General features: G+C 39.9%; 1 protein-coding gene across 1 annotated transcript in view; it reads right to left on the minus strand.

The window, feature by feature from the left end:
* The window catches only part of NNT (nicotinamide nucleotide transhydrogenase), a 68,831-nt gene extending 52,641 nt beyond the window's left edge, over window positions 1–16,190 (minus strand). The window contains exons 1-3 of the mRNA XM_083355099.1: window positions 15,986–16,190; window positions 12,031–12,232; window positions 926–1,155 (exon numbers count right to left, since the gene is read on the minus strand). Coding sequence (XP_083211225.1) covers window positions 926–1,155; window positions 12,031–12,181 — 381 coding nt within the window. The 5' untranslated portion in view covers window positions 12,182–12,232; window positions 15,986–16,190. The remainder of the gene's footprint in view (window positions 1–925; window positions 1,156–12,030; window positions 12,233–15,985) is intronic.
* Window positions 16,191–19,433: the final 3,243 nt, after the last annotated feature.

The raw sequence follows: 19,433 nt of genomic DNA on the forward strand, positions 1-19,433 counted from the left end.
TGCGATGTCACGTGATGTCGTGAGACATATCAGGACTATTTTGCCATTGCCGGCAATGGGGTGGGCCGGCAATGGGGTGGGCATGGCTTCCGGATGATGCGTCCGGCCCGTGGGCCGGCAGTTTGACACCCCTACCTTATCCCATAGGTCTACTGTATATGCAAGCTCTCTGAATTCAAATGAGTTTTCTTGAAATTCCTCTTTCACATGTCTGGTTTTTACATTAAACACCTGTAGCCTTCTATCTACTTGCATTTAGGAAGCTGATACTGCTTTGTCTCCTACTAGTGCCTGTGTGTCCCTACCAATTCCAAAAATGTGGTCGAAATATCTATGAGATAAATCTGTCCCACATAATCTTTCATTAATAAAGATTTATCCTGTTTCCTTAAATGAGCCTCTTATAGATAAGCAATACCTGACCACAATGATTTTAAATATGCTAGGATTATGTTTCTAGGATCCCTGCAACTTTTTTACATGAAGACAAACTTCTATAAATTTTATTCATTTTGAATTTGAAATTTTTGTGTGCATCCTTATTAGTCTTCAACATTTATTTTTTATTTATTTAAGAAAATGTATATGACTGTCCAACCCATTCTCAGTGACTCAGACAGCTTACATCAGACATGTCAAACTCGTAACGTCACGTGACATCATGCAACGTATTGGGAGAGTTTTGCCATTGTCGGCAATGGGGTGGGCACGGCTTCCGGATGACGCATCCGGCCCACAGGCCAGCAGTTTGACACCCCTGACTTACATGGATAAAAACATACTATAAAAACAATAAAAGAGCAATAACCCTCAACCCTCTGGCAACAACAAAGTGGAGAAACACTTCTTCTTGGAGAAAAACTTAAATAGTAGTAAATAGTAATAGTAATACTACTAATAGTAGTAGTAAAAAGATAATTATTACCTTGAGAACTATGTCAGAAGCCAATACTTCCTTGGTGCCCTGGATCTGTGCCCCAGCCAGCCTATAGTGGTCATCAGAGAACTTAGAATTCTCTCCTGCATTTGATTCCACAATAACATTAAAACCCTGCTTAACCAGTGCTTGAACTCCAGCTGGTGACAAGGCAATCCTTTTCTCGTTTTGAAAGATCTCCTTTGGAACACCTATAGTCAGTTCCTTATATGGAATACCTATAAAGGCAGAAATATAAACAGCAACTGAACTAACAGTTAAAAGCCTGAACATATTATAATCTCCTATGCAAAAGTATTATTTGCATGTATCGTAAATCAATTTTTAATAAGCATTTAAAGCATTCTTATTTTAAACACAATAAATTTTAGGAACATCATGCACAAAGCTAAAAATAATATTTTACCTGACAAATTCAAATGTACTGGATCTCCAACTCCTATAATTCTCAAATTTGAAGTAGGATGCTACTCCAAAAAGGGTTACAAAGAAAGCATGTCTCCAAGGTCCTATAAGGTGACCACACTTAAGGGAAGGGACCTACAGCATGCAATGTTTCATCTGAGAGTCTATCAACATCAATGTAGCCCCAAATACTGTGAAAGCTATTCTTGACTCACATACAGTCATGGCCGAAATTGTTGGCACCCCAGAAATTTTTCCAGAAAATCAAGTATTTCTCACAGAAAAGTATTGCAGGAACACATGTTTTGCTATACACAGGTTTATTCCCTTTGTGTGTATTGGAACACAACAAAAAAGGGAGGAAAAAAAGCAAATTGGACATAATGTCAAACAAAACTCCAAAAATGGGCCGGACAAAATTATTGGCACCCTTTCAAAATTGTGGGTAAACAAGATCGTATCAAGCATGTGATGCTCCTTTAAACTCACCTGGGGCAAGTAACAGGTGTGGGCAATATAAAAATCACACCTGAAAGCAGATAAAAAGGACAGAGGTTCACTTAGTCTTTCCATTGTGTGTCTGTGTGTGCCACACTAAGCATGGACAACAGAAAGAGGAGAAGAGAACTGTCTGAGGACTTGAGAATCAAAATTGTGGACAAATATCAACAATCTAAAGGTTACAAGTCCATCTCCAGAGATCTAGCTTTGCCTTTGTCCACAGTGCGCAACATTATCAAGAAATTTGCAACCCATGGCACTGTAGCGAATCTCCCTGGTCGTGGACAGAAGAGAAAAATTGATGAAAGGTTGCAACGCAGGATAGTCCGGATGGTGGATAAGCAGCCCCAAACAAGTTCCAAAGAAATGCAAGCTGTCCTGCAGGCTCAGGGAGCATCAGTGTCGGTGCGAACTATCCGTCAACATTTAAATGACATGAAACGCTATGGCAGGAGACCCAGGAGGACCCCACTGCTGACACAGAGACATAAAAAAGCAAGATTACAGTTTGCCAAAATGTACTTGAGTAAGCCAAAATCCTTCTGGGAAAACGTCTTGTGGACAGATGAGACCAAGATAGAGCTTTTTGGTAAAGCACATCATTTTACTGTTTACCGAAAACGAAATGAGACCTACAAAGAAAAGAACACAGTACCTACAGTGAAATATGGTGGAGGTTCAATGATGTTTTGGGGTTGTTTTGCTGCCTCTGGCACTGGGTGCCTTGAATGTGTGCAAGGCATCATGAAATCTGAGGATTACCAAAGGATTTTGGGTCGCACTGTAGAGCCCAGTGTCAGAAAGCTGGGTTTGCATCCGAGATCTTGGGTCTTCCAGCAGGCCAATGACCCCAAACATATGTCAAAAAGCACCCAGAAATGGATGGCAAGAAAGCGCTGGAGAGTTCTGAATTGGCCAGCAATGAGTCCAGATCTGAATCCCATTGAACACCTGTGGAGAGATCTTAAAATTGCTGTTGGGAAAAGGCGCCCTTCCAATAAGAGAGACCTGGAGCAGTTTGCAAAGGAAGAGTGGTCCAAAATTCTGGGTGAGAGGTGTAAGAAGCTTATTGATGGTTATAGGAAGCGACTGATTTCAGTTATTTTTTCCAAAGGATGTGCAACTAAATATTAAGTTAAGGGTGCCAATAATTTTGTCCGGCCCATTTTTGGAGTTTTGTTTGACATTATGTCCAATTTGCTTTTTTTTCCTCCCTTTTTTGTTGTGTTCCAATACACACAAAGGGAATAAACCCGTGTATAGCAAAACATGTGTTCCTGCAATACTTTTCTGTGAGAAATACTTGATTTTCTGGAAAAATTTCTGGGGTGCCAACAATTTCGGCCATGACTGTACATGAAAATAGCCCTAGGGTCAGGAAGCCAGCATGGACAATTATTTAGTAGCTGAGAGTTTCATTTATTTTGTGGGGGGTGGAGTGGGGGAGATACCAGAGAGGGAGGAGGAAAAGGTACCATAATGCATGATGTGAGCAAAGTCAGGATTTTGTTTTATAACTAGGGTTGATAGTTTGGGGGGGTTTTTTAGTTTACGCTCCAATATTCCATCTTTGCCATCTCAAGATGTCAGTTTTGAGCATAAAGTCAAGAGGTTCTGGGAACCACAAAAAAGGGGGCTTTAGAGACATTAGTCTCTTGCTTGCTATAAAGATTCTCTTTTATGTACAACTCTGTGAAAGTTCAAGTTAATTTGTGGTAGTAAAGTGATACATATTAAAATTCTTCGGTATACACACTGTGGAATTAACCCTTATGAGTATGAGAGGTTAAGCATGCCTTGAAGACAGCAGATCCATCAAATAATCCAACTACATATACATGATTAAAGGTGAGGAATGAATGGTTGTGAATCGACATCTACTTATTAGCTCTGCTGACTGAACGCTAATTCCTGTTCTGTCACCTTTGAAAGAGCAGATGCAAAATGCATGGTGATATTTAACAATAATTGGTTCTGTTGAAGAAGCAAGTGCACAGTGTCCCTGACTCCTATATCTTTTATCAAAAGGAAAGTCCCAGCACAAATTTTGTGCTGGATAAGCATAAGCAGAATAGAAAACAACAGTGGGAACTGTAGCTATCACCGATGGAGGGATCCTGCCTACAATATGGGTGCCATCACAGAGTACTACGTGCTTATAGAAGATACAGTAATCCTCAACTTACAATGTTTTGTTTAGTGACCTTCCAAAGTTACAACAGCACTGAAAAAGTGACTTATGACCATTTTTAACACTTACAACGATTGCAGCATCTTCATGGTCACATGATTAAAATTTAGAAGCTTGGCAACTGGCATGCATTTATGACAGTTGCACTACGTTGGGGGTCATGTGATCACCATTTATAACCTTCCCACTGGTCAATGGGGGAAACCAGATTCACTTAACCGCCACGATTCACTTTCATGAGTCACTTAACAACTGCAGTGCTTTGCTTAACAGCTGTGGCAAAAAAGGTCATATAAAGGGCCACCTGCTTAACAACTGTCATAATTTTGAAGGGTCACTAACTAACCGATCATAAGTCAAGGACTACCTGTAATTAATCAAGGCAACAAGAAATGACTACATCTTAGGAAGACGTTCTAATTTCTTAAGGGCTCTATCTTAAGCATGCATTTATTAGTATAGCTGAAGAAGCACACACAAGTCCGCTTTCCCACACAATTTAATTTTATTCCAAAATTCAAGCAGCAATGTACATACTAAGGATATTACAAGATTCTTAATACTCTCTATGGATATTTTTCTTGGTATGGAAAAATTTCTGGAAGATACCTGTTGGAGAAGACAACTATGTAATACAAGTGTTCTATGTAGATAATGAAATTTAAGTATTCCATATTCCTAATATTTTCTCAAAAATACGTTTGATGCATACTTTTATCAGTTTTTTCCTATTATATTCCATTCCAGCTTGTGCATAACAAAGAATTACATTCAGTCCTACAGACAAAATAAATTGAACTCATAACATATTTTATAGTCAATCAAATTTTCTATTCAACTACATACTTCACTTCTTCTATCAGGAAAAGAAAAAGACAGAAATATGTTTCTCTGAAGTCAGAATAAGCAGCAAAGGCAATACTTGTCGTATATAACAAGCCAAAAAAAGATATGGGAAGTTATTCCCGTTTGGTTCATCAGGAACCCCCTTTAACTGTGTTGCATTATTTACAAAGCTAATTATTGTTAAAGTGATATAAAAACCACAGCTATTAAAAATAAAGATAAAAACATTTTTTTCTGGGAAACAGTCCAATTAATAAACCTCAGTTACTCTTAAAAAATCTCACAATTAAGCAGAAATACTGAAATGAAAGAAGGCTGGCAAGTACAGGTAGTTCTCGACTTACAACAGTTCATTTACTGACTGTTCAAAGTTACAACCGCACTGAAAAAAGTGACTTATCACTGTTTTTCAAAAGTTACAACCATTGTAGCATCCCCATGGTCATGTGATCGAAATTCAGATGCTTGGCAACTGGTTCATACTTATGACCATTGCTGTGTCCCAAAGTCACGTGATCCCCTTTTGCAATATTTGGACAAGTAAAGTCAACGGGGAAGTCAGATTCACTTAACAACCAGGTTACCAACTTATCAACTTTCAGTGATTCACTTAACAATGGTGGTCATAAAATGAGGTAAAAGTCACTTAACAAATGTCGCATTTAACAACAGAAATTTTGGGCTCAATTATGGTCGTAAGCCAAGGACTACCTGTAGCTGGCTTTGTTGACCTTCATCGTGACTCCTTTAGTGGTCTTCCACAAGAGAAAAATAGAGAGACTAACCAATCACAGCCACTTATATTAGTAATGAAAATTCTAAACTAGGAGTTCTATAAAAGAAATTGTTGTAAAGATTACTCGCTAATGCTAAGGTGGGGAATAAAACTGCAAAATGTGTACCTCATAATTGGTTTACTATACCAACAGCTCTAGAAGCTGCTCGCCTTTATTCAGAGTTCTGCAGGAAGAGAAGGAAATAGCCTAATAGAGCAAAATGAAATGAAGACAAAAGAATGCAATGAATAACATGGAGAAAACAGATATCCTTGCAATCAAATTTACCTATAGTTCAAAGGAAAACAGACCTATTAAAAATACACAATAGAGATATATTTTCAATATAGATATATTACCTTAAAGAGCTGAAGCAACATAAAAGAAATACAAAAATGAAAGGAAAAAAAGGAAAAAAATTAAGCTGTGAAGGCTGGCAATCAGCCACTGGATGAATGGTAAAGGTAAAGGTAAAGGTTCCCCCGCACATGCGTGCTAGTCGTTTCCGACTCTAGGGGCCGGTGCTCATCTCCGTTTCAAAGCCGAAGAGCCAGCGCTTGTCCGAGGACGTCTCCGTGGTCATGTGGCCGGCATGACTAGACGCCAAAGGCGCACAGAACGCTGTTACCTTCCCACCGTAGTGGTCCCTATTTTTCTACTTGCATTTTTACGTGCTTTCGAACTGCTAGGTGGGCAGAAGCTGGGATGAGTAACAGGCGCTCACTCTGTTACGCGGCACTCGGGATTCGACCCGCCAAACTGCCGACCTTCTGATCGACAAGCTCAGCGTCCTAACCCACTGAGCCACCGCGTCCCTGTTGGATGAATGGTAGGCTTAGATAAATTCCAAAAGTAATCACAGATCCTGAAGGGTATATAAGAATTGAAGGTCAGGTGCTACAGGTAACAAAGAAAAATGGATTTCATGCATTGATTTATTAGAAGACTAATTTTAGCCACAGTTCCTCCAACACAATAACTTTCAGGTGAGCCAGAATGCAACTCTCATTATCCCAGGCAATAGAGCCATTGATTTTTTTCTGATTCGACTTACAACCAAAATTGAGCCCAAAATTTCTGTTGTTAAGTGAGACAGTAAAGTGAATTTTACCCCATTTTACAAGCTTTCTTGCCACAGTTGTTAAGTGAACTATTGCCATTAAGTGAATCTGGCTTCCCCATTGACTGCTTGTCAGAAGATTCACCAAAGTTGATCACATGACCCTGGGACACTGCAACTGTCATAAATATGAATTTTGATTACATGACCATGGGGATATTCTAACAGTGGTAAGGGTGAAAATAGTGACACATCACTTTTTTCATTGCCATTGTAACTTCGGTCACTAAATGGACTGTTGTAAGCTGAGGACTACCCAGCCTGTCCTGGACCCAGCAATTTTGAACAACTATCATCCGGTCTCCAACCTTCGCTTTTTGGCGAAGGTTGTTGAGAGTGTGGTGGCGCATCAGCTTCCTCTGTTCCTGGAGGAAACTGATTATCTTGACCCATACCAATCGGGTTTCAGGCCCGGGTACAGCATGGAGACATTTATAACAGTGTTGTTAAAAGTGATTTATGACCAGTCCTGACATTTATAACCATTGCAGCATCCCCAGAGTCATGTGATCACAATTCAGGCACTTGGCAACCAGCATATATTTGCATCCTAGGTTCCCATGATTGCCATTCTGATCTTCCCGGAGGGCTTCCGGCAAGCAAAGTCAATGTGGGAATCCAGATTTGCTCAACTGTGTGATTCGCTTAAAGACCATGGTTTTTTTTTTTAAAAAGGTAATAAAATCTGGTGCAATTCACTTAACCACACCGCTTAGTGACGGAAGTTGCAATCCCAATTGTGGTCGTAAATCGAGGATTACTTGTACCCACCAAATGCTCTCAAAATTCTAAATGAAACTTTTAGTGTAAAAATGGGGGATGGGGGGTTGTATGCAGATAATTCACTTTCTTGATCTTAAACTTTTCATATTAGCCACTGGCAAAAATTAAGTATTAATACTTAATACTGCACCATTAAATTACTGAAAACCCTGGGTTTCTCAATTTTTTTTACTTAAAAAAAAAGCAGAGGATCCATTTCAAAAGACTAGTATACCATTAATTTTCACTTTCACTTTATTCTCCAAGCCTTTTATTTGAGCTAGCCTTAGTCATTGAGAGCCACCATTCCACCTCCCCCTGCTGCCACGTGCCAAACTTCAAGGAAGTGAATCTCCAGACAGGCACCTTTCAGGCATTCTAAGCATGTGTATAAACATGTCTTTCAGTGATTTAATCAGAAGAAAATACCACCCATTGGTGGTATGTAAATGTAAATACTATTCAAAGAAAATAATTTCCTTTAACAAAGCAAATATGCTCCAGTGACTGAAATTGCTATTATAGTTATAAAATTTTGTACTGAGTAATTAAAAGTGGGTTTTGCTGATTCTTTTTTCTGGAATTCTGCATTTATCTGCTGGTATTCAATACCAAATCATTCCGCAGCAATTTCACCAGCTGAGCATTTTTTAGGATTACATGTTGCACTCCTTATTGCACCATAACTAGGAAAACATCCTGACTCTTCATTAATATGGTTTCTTCTGAATTCGTTTTTTCATAAAAACATCATTTTTAGACGCACTCTTTATCAGTCTGCCAAGATTCCTCAGCATTATTTTCTGCAGAAAACATCACCAATGTCTCAGTTTGGGGTGGGGGCGAGTCTTTTTTTGCAGGTTACATAAGTACTACCACAATTTTCTGTTCCTTCTATTCCTGGATTATGTTGCCTACTTATGGCAAACCAATCGACTTTTACTCATGCAATTATTCTTATGTATTTTATACTAAAAGGCAAAAAAAAGAAGTGAAATTCTATGACAGTCAAGTACAGTAATTATCATCTATGCTTTAGCCTCATGGATGAACCAAACACACATGTCTATGCAGATGCACATTAATGGAAGTTTGAAATTTTCACTTGGACAAGTTTTGGTTTCGTCACCATGGCCAAAACAAAATCATTCTTACAGACTGAAAAAAGATTTTGAAACTAAAATAATGACTTTCGGCCACATAGAAAGTTACCCAGCCCAACTCCACACAATGTCCAAAATTCCTTAGCTAACCTCTGGCTTCCTTAAAAAGTGAATTATAATTATATTATATTATATTGTCCACTAGGAGTCCAAGATCCCTCTCACAGTTATTACTATTGAGCAAGGTACCACCTATACTATACCTGTACATTTGGTTTTTCTTGCCTAAATGTAGAACCTTACTTTTTTCACCATTGAATTTCATTTTGTTAGATAGCGCCCAGTGTTCAAGTCTGTCCAGATCCTCCTGTATCTTAAGCCTATCTTCTGGAGTATTGGCTATTCCTGCCAGCTTGGTGTCATCTGCAAATTTGATGAGTTCCCCATCTATCCCCATCTATTTCATATGGAGTTCCTATTATTTTAAAAATGCCAAGGAAATATTTCTTAGTACATTACTGAATATATTCTGTACTGAGGAAAAATGTAATCTCTTAAGGCATCAGTGATTTAATAAACTTGTTGACAGCTTGCAATTTAGTTAGCATGAAGTTTTCATAGCCGAGAGGCAAACCTCCACATTCAAGACAGCTTTCACCATTCCTTCCCATTTACTATCTCAGAAAAGAGCACAGTAATAAAAACAGTGATCCCTATAATTTTTCATATGTGCATTCAGACTGGATATATTAATATATCCCCATATTATTTCATTAACAGACTATTCAAACACTGTAAGAGTACTTACGGAACTATAGTATATAAACAAAAATGTCATACTTCCTATTGCAAAATAGAGATGGGAAAAAACCTAAAGCCACACATTAGTTGTTCAGGTAGTCCTTAACATATGACCACAATTTGGACCAGAATTCCTGTTACTAATCAATATGGTTAACATCAACGCTGCTAACATCGGATGATCTTGCTTTGACAACAGATGGAAATGCAGCCATTTTCTCTATTGCTTTTAGACTTAGTTGCTGCTGGAAGGGGGAATAGGGATGAGTGTCCAGTTAGTCATAACAATAAATAACTTAGTCGTGGGAACCCAAGGACATTGGGCCCAGAGTTGATAAGAGTTTTGGCGGGCTGGAGAGCTGGGGAGAAAGCCCAAGCTTCAAACTAATTGGGGAATGTGATTTATGACTGTTTATTGGAGGAGGGAATTGTACTTTGTTACTTTGTATCCGGGGAGAAGAATTTAGTTTCTGGTTTCAGCTATGTAGTACTGTGTTTCTCAAATAAAAAAGTCTTTAAGGTAAACAGTGCCTCAAAGTTCTTTTGAAGAGTTTCATCTGTCGGAACCATGACAGTGAAGTGAATCATGCCCAATTTTATGATTTTTGACACGGTTACATGAATCATGCAGTCATTAAGCAAATCTGTCTTCTTCCATTGACTTTGCTTGTTAGAAGCCAGCTGGGAAGATCACAAATAGCAATCACTTGACCTTAGGATGCTGCATAAATGCAAAGTCCAGCATCTCATTTCCACTGTTGTTATAACTTTCAACAGTCACTAAATGAATGATTATAAATCAAGGACTATGGTACCATTTCTCTTTGAATCCCAAGCAAACAATGAGAGCTACAGTTGCAATACATATGGGACTAAACTGGGGAAAGCAATAAACAACAGTAGAAAAATGAATGAATGCTTTTCTAGATCCCATGCCAAACTATATAAATCACTTTAAAACACATAAGTGGAAAAATGTGCTCTGTGAAATTCTGCCACTGCAGATTAAATTATAAAACATGCAAGGACACATTCCCATTACATTAATACAGTCTATCATTTCTCCAGTTTGTAATAAGACTGTATTGTGTAAGGTATCTAACAACCCATTCATCTAGGAACTGTTCTAGATAATTGGCTAACTAATAGATTAGTTAATTCACATACACATTTCTGAAGCACAATTCCATACTTTCAAGGAGAACCATTGTCTTTGTTAACAAAGTATCAATTGTTACAATCAAAGAACAAGAGCTTATGTAGTAGAAAGAACCTCTGAAAGACATATATTAATGTGAACAGGACACTTGAATAAGTTCTACATGCTAATTCTGAAATGCAGTGTTTTGTTTTCCTCTGAAAGTACATCACTGCTAAAATCGTAAAGAGTATATGCACACACCCAGTTTATATCCTCCAAGCCAGACCTAGGAATTTGACAGCCCTGGGGCCATATCTGGCCCTTTGGCTGTTCTGTCCAGCCACCATAAGGTCAATCAGAAATTAAAAATCAAACATTAATAAATGTACATAACACACACAATACAACTGCTTTGCCCTTATTCTGATTCGCATATATGCATGTGTACATGCCTATGCACCTTCACACCCCTATTGGTTCAGTCCTCCACAACAATCCATATTCCTCATGGCCCCTTGGGAAAATTAATTGCCCACCCTTGCTCCAAGGTAACCTTCTGAATGGAGATATGGTGAAGGAGCACTGCAGATTACTATTGCCTATTATTCAATTATTTGAGTTCAAGTTCCATCTTAGCCACAAAAGCCAGTTGGGTGATCTTGGGTCAGCCATTCTCTCTCAGTCTAACCCTATCTCACAGGGTTGTTCTTGTGAGGGAAAAGAGGAAGAAAAAGGTGTGGTGGATATCTTTGCCTCCTTATTTGTAAAAATAATAAATATTAAATACATTTCTGCAGTTGGCTTCTGCAGATGGAATACAAAAAAGCGGTCTTTCTCTTTAGGATGTAAATGTCTAGGCCTTTCACATCCTACTCTTCCAGTGAAATGAGTGAACCAAGTTTCAGAAACTCTATTAAAACATAGCCAAAGTCTATGCCGGCGGGTGATCCCCAGAGGGAGGGCATTCTCTGTGGGCGTGCCTGCCCTTTGGAATGATTTACCTGCGGAACTCCGGACCGCCCCTGATCTGCGTTCATTTCGCCAGGACCTGAAAACCTGGCTTTTCGATTTATCAGGCCTGGACTGAAGGGGTTTTAGCTTTTTAAATATTGTTTTAATTGTTGGGCTTAATTAATTTAATTTATTTTAATTTTATATTATCTTTTATATTGTATTTTATGCTGCCCTGTAAACCGCCCTGAGTCCTTCGGGAATAGGGCAGTATAGAAATCTAATAAAATAAAATAAATAAATAAATAAAGTTTGCTGCTTATCTTTAAAGGAACGATGATGATTCCTGTAGAATGCAGTTGAATCCTGGATTCTTTTTCTTATATTATTAGTGTGATAGATGCTGGAAGGCCAGAAAAATATATTGGAAGTGGCTTTCGTATGTTTTAACCCCTGATAGAATTAAACTAAAATTCTGAGAACTAAGTTGACATACCTGGTTTGATAGCTGCTTTACACCAGAGAACCTGGTGGGTAAGGAATGTCCGCAAGCTTGGCACCTTCGCAATCTTCACCTTATGGCATATCACATTGTTGAAAAGGGGTACAGAGAAATTAGTAACAACTGTACGCAGGATGCCTGCCATATTGCCCAAATCCAGCAAGCAAGATCACACGTTAGGAAGTTGCACAGCTGCCTGTATACAAAAAAAATCAATTTAGCAAATAACAACACATGAAACTTGAAACGTATGGGTCATTGCTAAAAAAAAAAGCCCAGTTTAAGGTTACAAAATAGATTTGGACTTTAAAATCTGTTTGGAAAATTTTACAAGACAAATAAATCTTTTCTCCATAAATATGTATGATTTAGCAATTGTTTTAAATACACACCTTGAGAAGGTGTACAGAACATGACTGCCAAAGCACAACAAAGACTGCATTTCATCATGACTTAACACTGTTAAAATTTAAGCTAATATATACACAATTATTAGTGTAATTCCATCTAATTTCAATAGGAGAGTTGATACACATTCTTCAAGTACAAAGTACGGAGTTCAAAGTACCGTTGCCAAATAAAAGTAGGAAAGAGTAGTATCTGAACCCTTTGAAATTTCCTCCTAATTTTCAGTAAGAGAAACCAAGAGTGATTCATGATAATTTAAATGTGTGTATGTGTGCATGCACGTAAAGTTATGCTACTTCAGAGATTAGGACTGAATTTTTGTATTTAAATTACTTAAACAGGGGCACCTCAAAAGCAAGTGCAATATTTTAAAGTATCTAAAGAGTACTTCTTGGTTTAGTTGCAATAAATACAATATGGAAAAAGTGGAATAGCACATAATCAACTAGTGACATATGTATTTCAAATCATGAATTTTATCTATGCTAGGAAAGGGATGAAATTTCATCCCTTTATTAACCTTCAGCTGTGTATTTTTCGTTATCTACATGGACCGCATACAACCCAAAACATGGAGATTAAGCAAATTACAACCATGAAAACAAAGGCTGATAAAGAACAAGGAAGAATTTTCAAAAAACCACAAACTGTACATAGCTGGTACCCAATAGCACAGATCTGTCGAGCTATTCTAAAGTATGTTTTATACAACTGCCAATGCAAGCACTTTATACTAGGTACAGTAATTATAATCTTCATCATTGGAATAGTTAACATATAACTCTAACCATACATTCAAAAGATTTTAAAGTGGAGTCTAGCATTCCAGTGTACTCATACCCACAAGACATTCAAGTAATACACAAGCCAGCATGATAACGAATAAAAGTTTTGATTTGGGGATAACTTACATATCAACAACTACTGCATATTTAGCAATATACAACATGCACCTACCACATCTATTTCCAAATTTATTAAAAATCCTAATAAAAATGCTTGAGCATTAAAAATGCATAATTATTCTAAGCTTCCAAAATAAATCAAATCATGGACAACATTTTCATTTAAAAAATAAGTTCACTGTAAGCTGGCTAACATTATATAGCTACCCAACAATGAGATACAGTAATAGTATTTCAACTAGAAATACAAGTGTAACCATTTCCAACACCAACATGGACAGTTTCTAAGGAAACTGCTATAAATAGAAAACACTGACACTGAAAAACAGACTTCTGCCACGTACTCACACATTCAGAACACATTTTCTTTCCAGCAAAGAAAAAATTAACATCATTTGTAGTCCTCTCTGCCCTCAAGAGTGACATACTGGCAGATAAAAGAATTCCCTTAAATCAATAACCTACATTAGTGTCCTGAGTAATGAGGCATTACCAAACCTTCAGCAAATGCAGGAAGCTGAATTCTTCATTCAAAGGAAACTCCAATTGCAGGTCTGCTAAAGACAAGGATGTGTGTGCATAATCTGCCTAGGCACAGATGATTGGATACAGCTCCTGTCAATCTCCAACAAGTATCAAGTTCATTCTTTGACTTGTAAAAGCTGCCTTAGCTTGTGAACTTTTAACTTAGATCATCTACAGTCACTGTCCAATCTGTTTCAAGTCCCCCAACTTTTTAAACAGAAGCTTGAAACAGAAGTTTCAGCATGCCTTAATCTTTAAACCATCCACAGATATTTTTTAATATATATATATATATATATATATATATATATATATTCTGTCACTGTTTTTGGAGTTATTTGGAATGCACTTGCAAATTTAGAATTAGTTTTTCATTTATGGGTTCTAAATATGTAATGCATTCTGTTTACTTCAAAAGCTTACTTCCAGTTAGAAGTACCATCTAAAGTTCATCTTCATGAATTTTTGAACAGTATTTTTAAAAAGTTGATAAGCTTTAGGACAACATTTTTTGTACTTTTTTCATTCTGAACATTGCAGTTAACAGATGGGGATAGAGACAGCAATTAGTGTACATTTTTAGGTCACTAATTCCTGGTTATCCACTAAGAATTACTAGAAGAAATACACCCTATTACACTTTTCCGATCTACATTTCCGATAGCATGAAGGCACATATTTCCTTTTCCTGATTTGCTAGGGTGCAGGACTGCCTACACTAGCTCTGAATACCAGAAATATCTACGTTCAATCCAAGACACACTCACACAAAGCCACCCACCAAAGCATTATGCATGGAGGTACAGCCCAACTAAACCTTTTAACATCTTCCAAGACATTTTGAGAGTTCTGCCCCTTTTGAAGTCAAGACATTTTCACAGATAGTATTCATTAAAGCGAAATTTAAAAAGAGGTCCTCCTAATCATGTAATGGCCACCCTCCAGCATTTGTCTCAAAACTTAAAAGGGTGTGACTCTCTAAACTCAAAAGCTGTTGAAGAGTCCTAAGTCGTCCTTTTCAAACCTCTCCCCACTGCCCCTTCTACTCATTGTGCTTAAAAGCCTCACTACATATTGGTTGATAAATGTCCGAGACTCAACCAAGGTCATCACCACCACCATTCCCACTGCACGTTTGACCTCCACAGAAACACGACCGTGTTTGACTTTAGTTCCCCTTTGTCCGCGAGAAAAACTAATGACTTTCTCTTCCAAGGGTGGGGTGTTCTTGTTTTGCAACCTGCAGCATTCCCCGATCCAAACTGCATAAAGACAGATTCCTGCTACCTGGTTTTTCTTCCCCCACTTCCTAACTACTGAAATAAATATTCTCCTTTAGTGGTACCGAAATGACTGCTTTCCTCAGAAGGCACCCCGATTTTTATATTTCTGATGGCTGCCCGCGCACATTCCTACTTTATGCACGGGGCCGTGGGGATGGAGGCCAGACCTTCCCACCCTGCAGCCCAGCTGCGAGGCCAGACGCGCCCCAGAGATTCCCCACCGAGGTTTTTTTTTTTTTTTCCACGGGGCTTAGCAGGCAGGACAAGCTCCACTTCTTGCACCATAAAAGGAGCCTCCTCGCGAGAAGACCGGTCCCGGATTCCGTCCGCAAGCATCCAACAAGAGGGCAGCTTGGGAAGCAGCTATTTTACCTCTTTCTGCAACTTGGAGGACGGAGGGGGGGGGTAAGTCACAGCAAGTTGTGACCCCCCCTCCTTTGCCCAAACCTGCGTTGCTATGCGCATGAACCACAACTGGCCCGGGAACGGGACAACTACCCTCTTTGTCCTGCGCTCGGTCAGTCAGGAGACAGCTGAGGTTTTCCTGCGATCGCTTCCCACCCACCCACCCCTCCAGTTACTTCTCTGGCGGGCGCTCGGCTGCACCGGGCCGGGGGAAGAGATGCAACGACTACAAGGAAAATCCTCCAGAAAACCTCCGGGCTGCTTGCCGGCGGGATGGCCCTCGCGCGGGGGATTAAAGGGCGAACCGCTTTCGTCCCCACCCCAGGGCATCCTTAGCGAGCAACGACCTGCCCCAGGCCGGCCTCTCCTTCCCCGAGGCGTAAAAGCAGGGAGAGAGAGAGAGACGAGAGCAAGGCTACCTACCGCCTCGGCGCGCAGCCTTGCAAAACGCGGCGGCAGCTGCGCCGACCTCCCCGGCTCGCCCTAGCCCGGCTCGAGACGGGAAGCCGAGAACCGCCGCCGCCGCCGCCTCCTCCTCCCGCGCGAGGTCCGAGCCAAGAGGGCGGGGCGGCCGGGCGAGCACGAGCCTCCAGTCCGGCGACGAGAGAGGCTGGAGCGGAGCCTAACCTCGGCCAAGCGAAGCTAGGGAAGGGCCGGGAGGCGACGTCACGCTCTTTCAAAGCGAAGGGGCGGCAAAGGGTCTGAGGGCACGTGACGGCGCGGCTTGCTTGCTTTTCCGTTTTGCGCCCGCCCGAGTGCGCATGGGCTCGCTCTGCGGTTCACGCAGCGAAAAGGAAGAGAAGCGTTTCAGGTCTGTCTGTCGCCGTCTTTGCGGTAGAGTAGGTAGGAAGTGGCTTCTTCGGGGAAGACTTAAAGGAGGAGGAGGAAGACTTCTCTGGGTAAAAAGCAGGAGGGGGCGGGGAAATCACTCCCCTTTTCTTCCTGCAGAAGAAATTTATTTATTTTTATTTTAATTCCATTTATATCCCGCCCTTCTCCGAAGACTCAGGGCGGCTTACAAGCTTAGCAATAGCCTCCATTCTATGTATATGTTTGCTTATTAGGGCTTTCACACACACCCCAAGCGGCATTAGTACAAAGTCAGCTTAATTGCCCCCAACAATCTGGGTCCTCATTTTACCTACCTCGGAAGGACGGAAGGCTGAGTCAACCTTGAGCCTGGTGGGACTCGAACCTGCACTAATTGCAGGCAGCTGGTGTTACTTAAGGAGGCATTAGCCCACTGCTCCACCAAGGCTCTTGAGGTGTTTCCATTCCAGAGCTCTGTGCCTTCCTGTGGCTTGTTTTATCATTATTATTATTATTATTATTATTATTATTATTATTTTAGCAGGAGTGCTTTGTGGAAATCGGGAGAAGACGGCTCAAGTCAACAAGCCAAAACCCTCCTTGTGAGGGGTGATTACCTTCATTTACTTGGCTATTTAGGGACGAATGGAGCGCTTTTGAAGCATACCAGTTTGAAAAGAGCCGATTTATTACAGAACCGCGACTGCTGCGGAAAAATAACGTTTCAGAAAAGAATATCAAAAATTCATTGCCACTTTCCTCGCCTGAAGGTGAAACCCAAGTTGAAAGCATCTGAAAATCGTTTTCCTGCAATTTATGTGATCCAATCAGACGATTCCCTATGTTAACGTGTTCAGAGATTGACATTTCCTAATGAAGTCCTAGCTTTAGTTAAGAACTAAAAAAACAACAACCCACCTCTAAAACTGACAGCCTTTGAACTGATAAAATGAAGCTGAAATGAAAAAAAGTGCATATAAACCATAATATTTTGGTTTTTACACATGCCATAAACCATGAATTACAAATTCCAGTGAGTGGAACAAATAATAAGCTAAGTAAAACTGCATTGTTGCTTTTTTGCCCGTTTAATTCACTAGGGACTTACAGTAACTGCTGGTATAATCTGACCCAATCCTCATGTTGGAAATAGAAGGCCTGCTGTGCTCTGTTCGGTGAATATAGATCACTAGGGAGGAAATAACCTTAATTTGTAAGCCTAACCAAAAGCTACTGTAGAGGTTCTTGGTTATACTAGACCAGGGGTTGGCGACCTGAAAAAGTGAAAGAGCCACTCGGAACCGGTTCCGGCACACACACACAAAAAAGTGGGAGCTGCAAAATGTGTGTGTGCATGCATGTATGCATGCACATGCGTAAAACAAGCACCAGCTCTGCCCCCATTTCTTTCAAACACGAAGGCAGCAACTCTCCAAACAGGGCACCAGAGGTTTGGAGAGTTGCTGCCTTCGTCCGCATTTCTTTCATAAGTGGACAAAGGCAGCAGCTCTCCAAACCTCTGCCGCCCCATTCTCTCAATGGGAATTTTTTGCAGAATGGCAGAGGAGGACTGGGAGCCGCATGAGACGGCTTAAAGAGCCGCATGCGGCTCCGGTGCTGCGGGTTGCCGACCCATGTACTAGACACAAAGCTGGGAGGGGTGACTAATGCATCAGAAGAGAGGGAGTAGTTATTTTTAAACTCGAAGTGTTAATCCTTGATTTACAATAGCAACCAATATTTCCATTGCTAATTAAGGCAGCTGTTAAATCAGTTGCACCCCATTTTCTGATCTTTTTTTACCATAGTTGTTAAGCAGTCACTCCAGTTGTTAAATGAATCATGCAGTCGTTAAGCAAATTGATTTTCCCCATGCTAGGAATGACAATCACATGACCCTGGGAGGCTGAAACCATGGCAGGGGTGTTAAACTGCCGGCCCACAGGCCAGATGCATCATGCCGAAAATGTGCCCACCCTATTGCCAGCAATGGGAAAAAAGTTGTGACATGTCACGACATGTCATGTGACGTTGAAAGCTTGACACCCCTGAACTATGCTTAAATTTTGATCACATGCTTGTGGGTATGCTGCAATGATTAAGGACCCATCATTAAGTCACTTTTTTCAGTGCTATTGTAACTTCAAATGGTTGCTAAATGAATGGTTGTAAATCAAGGACTATTTTTAGTCAGGCTTGAGCAATTGAAATTGACAGGATGGAATTTAATAAGGAGATTGTAAAGTTCTGCATCTGGGTAAGAAAAACATGAACTGTGGGCCAGCAGTATGATGCAGCTACTGTCTTGAAGTGCATTAACAAGAGCGTCGAATTCAGCTCATGGAAAGTAATTGTGCCATTCTAGTCTGCTCTAGTCAGACCTCATTTGCAATACTGGTTCTCGGCAGTAAAGTTTCAAAAAAAGGGAGTGGCATATTGGAGTGGGTTCAAAAGCGTATTACCAAAAGGGCGAATGGCTTAGAAACAAACCCTATCAGGATCAGTGAAAGCTCTTCAATAGAAGAGATTGAAATATGATAGCCATCTTTAAATATCTGTCATGTAAAGGATGGAGTTGACTTATTCTTTGTTGCCCAGGGAGGAAGGAAAAACTTTCTGATATTACAAGCTGTCAGTCAGTGAAACAGGGTGGAATATGAAGAGGTAAAGTGTTCCCTGGAGGCTTTCAAAGGCTAGAAATGCTTAAATGAATCTTGTTCTCAGAGAAGAATGGACATCTAGAGTACCTTCCAATGTTATAATTCTACAAATAGATTATAATAAAATCAAGAAAATGCAGTACTGAGCATTCTGAATTGTGAGCTATTATTGGTTTAGAAATGCAGAAAATGGCTAAAATTGTAAACAGGTTGTGTTGGAATAAAAATGTCTCCTATCAATGAACTGAGATTGTTGTAGGAACTTGCCCAGTTTTTTAAAACGATACCTGTTTCCCCCTGTCTCCCCATTCATGTCCCTGTTTTGGGGATTGTAAAACTGCAAGCAAGAAGTATATTATTCTAATGTAACATATTTCCAGTATCTATTAGGTTAAACCTAT

The sequence above is a fragment of the Vipera ursinii genome (genome assembly GCF_947247035.1).
Source record: "Vipera ursinii genome assembly, chromosome: 2".
NCBI classification, from domain to species: domain Eukaryota; kingdom Metazoa; phylum Chordata; class Lepidosauria; order Squamata; family Viperidae; genus Vipera; species Vipera ursinii.